Source organism: Erithacus rubecula (genome assembly GCF_903797595.1).
Source record: "Erithacus rubecula genome assembly, chromosome: Z".
In the NCBI taxonomy this organism is placed as follows: domain Eukaryota; kingdom Metazoa; phylum Chordata; class Aves; order Passeriformes; family Muscicapidae; genus Erithacus; species Erithacus rubecula.
The window spans coordinates 3,288,646-3,297,623 of NC_136661.1; the positions used below are offsets into that span (position 1 = coordinate 3,288,646).

At 36.7% G+C, this 8,978-nt stretch overlaps 1 protein-coding gene across 12 annotated transcripts in view; it reads left to right on the plus strand.

Moving 5' to 3' along the window:
• Positions 1–8,390, plus strand: part of MPDZ (multiple PDZ domain crumbs cell polarity complex component) — a 99,330-nt gene extending 90,940 nt beyond the window's left edge. For 11 of the 12 annotated variants that reach the window (XM_079330452.1, XM_079330453.1, XM_079330448.1 and 8 more), the window contains 7 exons: positions 926–1,022; positions 1,893–1,936; positions 2,998–3,120; positions 3,911–4,015; positions 4,132–4,244; positions 5,265–5,388; positions 6,150–8,390. In XM_079330452.1, coding sequence (XP_079186578.1) covers positions 926–1,022; positions 1,893–1,936; positions 2,998–3,120; positions 3,911–4,015; positions 4,132–4,244; positions 5,265–5,388; positions 6,150–6,296 — 753 coding nt within the window. In that variant the 3' untranslated portion in view covers positions 6,297–8,390. The remainder of the gene's footprint in view (positions 1–925; positions 1,023–1,892; positions 1,937–2,997; positions 3,121–3,910; positions 4,016–4,131; positions 4,245–5,264; positions 5,389–6,149) is intronic. The other variant, XM_079330455.1, reaches the window with a different exon arrangement.
• Positions 8,391–8,978: the final 588 nt, after the last annotated feature.

The following is an 8,978-nucleotide window of genomic DNA, read 5'->3' on the forward strand; positions in this document are numbered from 1 at the left end:
CCAGAAGAAAGAAACTTCTGCTCTTTCCATGAGACTTATTTATTTTACTGTTGCTCTGATGGTGGATTGTTACAACTTCACATCGATTTCTGCATTTGAAAGCATCTTCCATAGCATAGCAGTTTGCACTGTGATTCCTTCCAGTAGGAGCTGCAGTTATAAAAGTTCACAAATTACTTTTAAGAACTTCCTTTGCTTATGAACTGGGGATGAAAATTACCGAGTATTAATCATAGATAGTTTTAAGACATAATTAAAATTCAAGCAAGCAGGTTAAGACACGACAAGATTGACATTTTAAGCTCTCTTCAGAATTAGTAATGCAGAACAACATGAAAATATGGTCTTATTCTGTGATGAAGTTCAGAGTGTTTAATGTTTTGAAGAGTGTGTCACAGTCAGTGAACTATTCTCTCTAGGAACCATGTTGTTCTTTACTTGCCCCTCAAGAACAGTGAAAATCTTTGTGGAAGTTGTGCAGATCAAGTTGAGTGGAGAGCCTAATCTCAGTTGTAGCTGATGCAGTAGGTGAACATTTGAGAACCCACATGAGGATGAACTGAGATCTGTCTTTTGTATTCTGTCCTTACTATGGTACTTGTGGCTCACTTGCATTAGAAGATCTCTATAAGGTGATAGAGGTTCAGATAACAGGGCCTTGTTGGGCCATCAGAAGAAGCACTTCAAAGCTCTGCATGGGGTTGTAGAAATACAATCTCTGTTGACCTAATGATGCTTCAAAAAAGCACCATCTACAGTGACCAAAAAGTTTGTGGAGTTCTCTGACTCCACTCTGACTTTCAATTGGTCATACAAAAAAATTAAATACTTTAGAAAATAAAGTAAATATAGCAAGTTACAGTTTTATTTTTAGTAGCTGGGTCAGTGAAGCTTCTCTCTAATCCCAGTCTTACATTGTGTGTAGGTCAGCGAGGGAAGCGGCAGTCTTTCATCGTTCAGTTTCCCGGTTTCTGGGTCCGGTGCACCTGAGGTCTTTGAAAGTGGCCTAAAGAAGAATACCAGTAAGTTGGAGAGTTTTTTGGTGCTTTCAGTATTTTATACATGTGAACTGGTAGCTGAGATCTTCCTGTTAAAATATTATAACTGTGGGATGTAGGCCTCAAAGTGATTCCTTAGTAAAATGCTGTACAAGCAGTTACTGCTCAGTACATCATGTATATCTTGTAATAGCTTTTTATGAAAGAAAGTAGCAACTTCTTATGTCAGCAGCTAAGATATTGACAATCTAAGTTGAGCCATAATTTTGTATTTGAGCTTATTACATGTGTCTCATTCATAAAAGTACAGATACATGCAGAATAGCTGTCTCATGCTTAAATTTAGAACAAAGTTATTTCTTATCAAAGTATTGCTAGAAAATAATGGGGTTTTTTCTGTCGTATTTGAGCATGCATAACGGTCTTATTCCAGAAGTTATTTAAATGGAGAAAATAATTGATTCTTTCACCTATTCTAGAAGTGCTTATTATAATAATTGGAAATAGAAGTGTCTCTCACTCATCAGGTCTGAACCACAGGGAAAACAAAATGACATTCAAAGCAGAGATAGGAGGATTCCTGTAGTGCATTAATGTAAAATAACAGCTGAGCTGTAAAATTAGGCTTTAGCTTATTTTGCAGTAGTTTCCTTATCCATAGAGTGCCTGTAGATCTTTGGTTTTTCAGCCAGCTTTGAAAATTAAGTAAAGTATAGTCATGAGAATCTCACTAGTTTAAGTTTACTGTTGTAATGTTGACCACTGTCAAAATCAGATTGAAACATATATAACAAACAAGCAAAAAGTTAGAATCATCATACTGATTTGGATAACTTTATTGAAAAAGTCTTTTAGGAATGCTAGTTTAACTTTTTCATTTAATTCATTTGACAGCAGCTTCTGAAATACAGGGACAAAGAACAGTTGAAATAAAAAAGGTAAGTTGTAGCATGCAGTGGCATATATTAGGAACAGGTTTTGTAGATGTTGTCAATAGGTGTCTTTACAGAATGAAACAATTCTAGGCCTATTCATTGTTTTAGGAAAGGAACAGGAAAGTAATTTGTCTATCTTTTAAGTTCAGGACTGTACGATCTCCACTGCCTATATTTTTATGTAAAGTAGTGTGACATGCTATAATGTTTTGTGAGTTGTGTTGAAAGCAAAAGAAGGAAGAGATACTGGGACCTAATTTTATTGTTACCAGATTGAGTTAAATGCAGAGTCTCTTTTGGTAAAATCAGGGGAATTTTACCAAAGTTGGAAGGCTGATTTTTGGTATTTGATATTTTACTTCACACATGTTTTTAATGAGTAGGGTCTTGCAATGACAGCTGCCAGGTTTTCAAGTGTGAAATTCAGTCACCTTCATTATGCATGTGAGCTTAATCACAAACTGCATCTTATTTTCCAAAATACTTATATATATTTGTCTTTGCTTGGCATCTAGTTCACTTGATTACAGGGATTGTATTCATCCATTCTCTTTTTACAGTAGAATCTGCAAATACCAGTTTGCAATAGCAGTTTTTACAGTGAGGTATTTGAGTGTGGTGCAGTGGTAAACAGCTGGTTTTGATCTTCAACATTTGGGCACTAGGGGGAGCATAAAGATTAATTCTAGTGTTCTGGATATTCATAGTAGGATATTCATATAGACAGAACTGAAGACAGCAATCCCATCTCACTGGTTTTCCTTGCTCAGACCTCTGCACTGACATTAAGAGTCAGGTGCTGAACTCTGTCATTATTTAGTTTGGTTAAGATAAAGAACAACTGAGTCAGCATATTTTCACCTACCACTGAGAAGAAAAAACATCCATTCTGGTCTCTCAGCTTTCTTGAAGTGTTGCAAAGCATATACGCTTAAAAACTGGCTTAATGCAGGAATTCTAATTTTCATGCAATAGGGGGTTTAGCAATCTTTTGAGGTTAGCCTGCAATTCTCCGTGTTTTTCTTTCCAGAAAAATCTCATAATTTTTTTAATTGCTATAACAGAGCCCTGCAGATTCACTCGGAGTGAGCATTGCTGGAGGTGTCGGAAGTCCTCTTGGAGATGTTCCTATATTTATTGCCATGATGCACCCGAATGGAGTTGCAGCTCAGACTCAGAAATTAAGAGTAAGTTAATTGTTAAGAGGACTGTAAAGATTGCATGAGTAATGCACTGTAATTACTCTAGACAGGTAGTACACCAGCAGTTCAGTGATGCAGTCATAAGTACTTCCGGCTGTGAAAAGAATTCTTGCTGTTTGGATTGATGGAAAAGGAACTCTGCTTTCTAGCATGGGAAAGTGTAGTTGCTGGCACATGTCCTAACTTAAAGGAGGTCCTAAAACAGTCTTGGATCTTAGAGTTAGCTTGTGAAAATTAAAAGCATAGAAAATGGTTCAGAAGGATGCATTCTATAATTGAGTGCCACTGCTGAGAGTAGTGGTCATTCCTGCAATGTAGGTGTATAATCTGTTTTATCTTTCATGTTTCCCATGCTTAGGATAAAGAGAGTACATTTTAGGCTTTGATTTAGAGTGGGAGATTTTATCTGAAACTGTACTTAAATGCATGCTGTATCCAATCTGCATCAAAGGTGGTTGAATTTGACTCAGGTTTCTTGGAAAAATGTTATTTCAAGATGAAGTCAAACAGAATCTCTGATAATTTGCTACTTCAGTCTGTCTGTCTTCAGGTGACATGCAAAATGCCTCTGGTTTTTTAATGTATGTATTTTTAGAGTTTTAGTTCTGTAAAGCATAAGTACTTTTTACACTCATTATACTAAACTAGTGTTATTTGCTAATTCTGATGTTGAATTACCTGCCTTCATACTGGGTCATTTTGTAGCTCTGCTATTTCTGAAAATGACAAATAAATCCATGTAACTGAGTTCAATTTTGTATATTTTCTTCTGTAGGTTGGGGACAGGATTGTTAGCATCTGTGGAACATCTACCGAGGGCATGACTCATTCCCAAGCTGTTAATATCTTAAAAAATGCTTCAGGCACTATTGAGTTGCAGGTAAAAAATCCTCAGTGACATTTGAATAATTTCTGAATACTGCTTTGCCAGCTGCTACATTGAGCTATTTTAGTGTCAGCATTCTTATATCACTGATTTCCAATCTCTGTTCCTAGGTTGTAGCTGGAGGAGAAGTGAGTGTCATAACTGGTCAGCAGCAGGATCAACCTACGTCCAGTCTTTCATTTGCAGGACTAACTTCAACTGGCATTTTTCAGGATGATTTAGGGTCAGTAACTATAGAATGTACAGCCTCTGTACCCTCTTTAGACAATATTCCACCTATTCCAAATTCCACCTGTTTCCAGATTCTAGCAAACAATGGATGACATTTTTGGCTTAGTCACGACTAACATATTTTATATACAGGGCACCTGTGGTCCATAGGTCCTCTTCTGCGTTTTTCATAATGCAATTTGCTGTGCTGCATTTTTTTTTTTTTTTTTTACTCTCTACTGCAGAGTTGTGATCTGATTTCTTCTGCAGCCTCTATTGCCTCACTGAGGTTGGGTAGCTGGTACTAATTGATACACTCAGAAATTCTCTTTTCACTGTTGTATCTGTGTTTCCATAGTGTGGTCTCTAGTGCTGGGCAATCGGGAGTATCAGATGTTTCTGGTATACAAGGTATACTGCTTCTGATATTCTGCAAGGTGCATTGTGTAAACAAGTTTTGCATCAAAACTCTCTCATAAATCTGAGGCATTTTTCTTTTAGGAATGGGGAAAGAGAAGAAGGATTCTTTAGCCACACATGCCTACTTTGAGAAGTAGAAGTCCAAAATTTCTTACTATCAAAGTATATTTGGGGAAATACACCTATAAATTATCTGTATAATATACACCTACATACAAATATACAGTCATCTATTAAGAGAGAAGCAATTAAACCTTAATAGCATAAACTATTTGAGCTAATTTTAGACATCAAAGGATTTTTAAAGTAGATGTTTTGGAATCTGGAGATACTGGCAATGCCTTGCTACTTCACTAGTAAGCACAGCTGGTGGCACGCAGCAGCCATAACTATGCCCTGAGCTGTGTATTTGAAGTAGCTACATTCATATAATAATAAAGGCATTAGGTGGTTTACAGTGTTTTACATGAAGTGAAATAGCCAGTTCTTTATAACAGCAGTATTTTTAGTTGTAGAGGAAAGGGAAATTTATTGGTTAGTTTAAAAGGAGTAATATTCTTTTTCTTTATGTTAAATCTAAACTCCAGACAAAATACTCTTTCCCTTTTCTTAGACCTCCTCAGTACAAGACCATTACTCTGGACAGAGGACTTGACGGCCTTGGTTTTAGTATTGTGGGTGGCTATGGCAGTCCCCATGGAGACTTACCCATTTATGTGAAGACAGTGTTTGCAAAGGTAGGTGGAAATATATTCAGTCAATCAATTTATTAATTCACTGCAGTTATTGTTCTAAATCATGTCCTGGGTTTGCAGCCAGAAGAATGTTACAGTTTCTCACAGCTTTTCCTTTTTAGTGCAAAGGCTAATCAAAATGTGCTTGCAGTATTGAAGGCTGTAATCTTAAAAAAATTGAGAATTTCCAAATATACGTGCTTATTAGCAGAATCTTGTCCACATCTCCAGATTAGAATTGTGTAAACACTTAGAAAAAAAGCTCCCTTGCCTTATATATAGAGTGTGTTTACTTCAGGTGGTAGAGGGAAATGTTTTATTGAACTCAGACTCTGCCTTCAGAGAAGTTCAGATGCTGACCTGTATTTGGTAATTTGGATGGCTCTTGGAAACAGCAGAGTCGGAGAAAACTGGAATCATGAATGCTATTTTTTATGATAAATCAAAGTATAAAGCTGTCTTTTACACCACTTTGTGAAAAGTTCTCCAGGTCTTGAAAAATTATATTTCTGTAATTCTAGGGTTTAAATCTTATACTAGCTGGAAAAACAGGGTTAAGGGAACCAAACAATCATGTAGGTACAATTTCTAAGTGTGGAACTTAGATCAGGCAGGGTGTACTGCAGACTTAGCAGTCTTCACAACAATTGGCTCTATGTTTATCCCTGAAAATCAAAAATATTGCAAGAGGTTTACATTTCAGGACTGTATGTCAGGAAGAAAAAAAATGCATGAGTCCACAGTTACTTGTTTTATCGTTCCAGGGTGCAGCAGCAGAAGATGGACGCCTCAAGAGGGGGGATCAAATCATTGCTGTGAATGGGCAGAGTTTAGAAGGGGTGACCCACGAGGAAGCAGTTGCTATCCTGAAAAGGACAAAAGGAACAGTCACTTTGACTGTATTGTCATGAGCTGGCTGCCTGACACTTATGGTCAATAATACAATATTGTTTACTTTCCACATAGTAAAGAGAATGGAAATGTTTTTATAGTCTTCTTGCTCTTTCCGCTTCACAGGACTGTGTTACAACACTGAGAAAAGTAATATTTAACCATACTTTTCTATACATTAGAAGTGCTTCTCTTTCTGACAAACCACTGGGATGAAGTTATTTTAACTATGGAAACACATGGATATTTTTCCTATTAGCAAGTCACTATGAAAAAAGGAAAGTTTTCATGAATAACCGCACAAGAAAATGGAAATATTTTGGTAAGAGACTTTAGATATATGAATAATGTTGGAAAAATTAAAAATTCATGAAGTCAGCAAGGGAGTTGCATGGGTAGCAGTCATCATAAAATAGGAATAAGATTATTGAAGAAAAAGTATTACTCAAACAGAGATATGGGGAAAAATCTGTAATCTGGAGGCAGATGGTTAACATACCAGATGGTTCTTTGGAATTAGATTATTTTTATGGTTCCTTTCAGCCCAAACTGTTCATTGACCATATTATAATGCTCAAGTAGAAGGAGCTAGGTTAGTGATTCGGCTGGATTATTTTGATTGTCTTTTTGTGCTTTTAAATTTACTAGTGTCATGGTGTATCTGAAAAAAAAAAAACCAAAAAAAAAAGAACACTGTGTTTCACTTAGCTTAGGTTTGAGGGTTTCATTATTTTGGTGGCAGGGGGTTTTGGTGGTAGTGGTGCTGGTTTTGGGTTTTGTTTGTTTTGTTTGTGAGTTTTTGTGCTCAGGGCTGAAAAATCCATTACTAGTGGAAAGTATTCCTGGTGATTGAGAATGCCCAGCAACTGCAGTATTAGAAGAACTAGACTTCTAAAATAGGAATATTTTGTAGTCTATATGGGTGAAAACAACTTTCCTAATACGAAGTGTCTGTAAGCAAAGGTTGTCCTCTTCTGACGTGCAAGACTACGTACAGGGTCAATTCAGACATTTCTGCAGGCTGCTTGCATCAGAGCCATGGACAAACCTCTCAGAACAGCTCTGCTTAACTGCCAGCAGATGTCTGATATTGCCAGTGTGAAAGGAGTTGACATTTATGGTGTTGCTGCCATTATCACTAGCAGCAAAGGTGGAGTCCTTCTTGACTAAGGAGGCATACAGCCAGGAGTAATGGGTTGAGGATGGGTTAAGACCTGAAAATGCCTCACAGTGGAGGTGAGTAGTAAGACAGGCAGTGAAAGTTTGCATCAGTAATAAGCAGAAGAGCTTATTTGACAGCTTGGACAGCTACAACTGTTATTTTGGGGATATTAACTTTAGAGGCACAGATAAAAGTGTCTAGTAACTACAATGCAAGTGGAGCTGTTCTTTGATCAGCAGCGTGGTCAATAACTTCATCACTTTCTCGTCACTAAAACTTTATCTAAAAACTGCACTCAATGAAACTCTTAGCTGATTGTAATCTGCCTGCCTTTGCCTGCATTGCTCTTAGGAATCTGGCAGATAAAGCATGCTTTTCCCATTATTTATTTTCCTGCAGAAAAAATTAGCTGAGTCTTTTGAGAGAAGGAAGATAGTATGTTATTTAGCAGCAGTGTTAATTAGCAAAAGTGGAATTTTAGCAAGAAAGCCAGTATCTCAAGTATCACTTCAGAAAAATATGAACTGAAAATGCAGGCAATGGTCAGGCCATTATTAGGGGATAATACAAAAGACTAGCATTCATTTTAGTGGGTCACAAAAGCAGTATTAGGAGTGTCTGTCAAATAGTATTAAGAAATTGATAGCTATCTGTAAGTGAATTAACAAAAAAATCCACTTTTCTTTGTCTTTTTAACTGTTCTAGAAGTTACACTGTGTTAGGCTAAGATGCAATAAACTAGATGGTACCATTACTGGACGCTGCTGTTAGTGAATTGCTTTTGTACTCATTGCTTGCATAGAGTGAGAAATGCCTACATTAGAGTATATAAAGTCACTTTAAATAGTACCTATATTTGTAACAGAAGTAGTGTACAGCTATTTTGCTACTGCTCTTGTGTCACAATGGGGGATTTAAATTAATAAATTCCAAACTGTTATGATGAAATAAAGTTCTGTGTGTGTTACTGGTTGCTTTTTAATGACATGCTTGCATTATTCATTCTGTTGCAAAAGATTAATTCAAATCAATTTAATAGTTTAAAAAAGGCATTACTCTTGATGTGAACCTTAAAGCATTTTCTAAAAATTGATTTTTTTTTTTTATTTTATCTTCACTTGTAAACTTTTAGCAAATTCATGAAACTGTGAAGCTGTCTTGCTTTTTTGTAATAGGGAGCATTAATCATTGTTTAAAAAGCATTCCTTCTGGCATGAGATGTGCCGTGAGGGACAAAAATAGTGGGCCATGGAGCTTGGGACTCAGAGAACAGGCTCTCCTCCAATCCCCATGCCAGGAAACTGTAGCCTGACCACTGCTTAGTGGCTGACATGCACTGAATCATGTAATAGACTTTTCAGGCTTAGGATGTTTTTCTTTCTCATTTTCTATTCAACACAACTTTCCTGTCACAGGGGTTAGTCCTGTAAGGTGCTAAGTACAGTGCCAATTCTACCAAGTTTTATGGTTTTGGTTACATTTTTTCATGTTATTGTCTTACAGGTTTGGAAGAGTCTGGCATCTTAAAGGCTCCATTCCT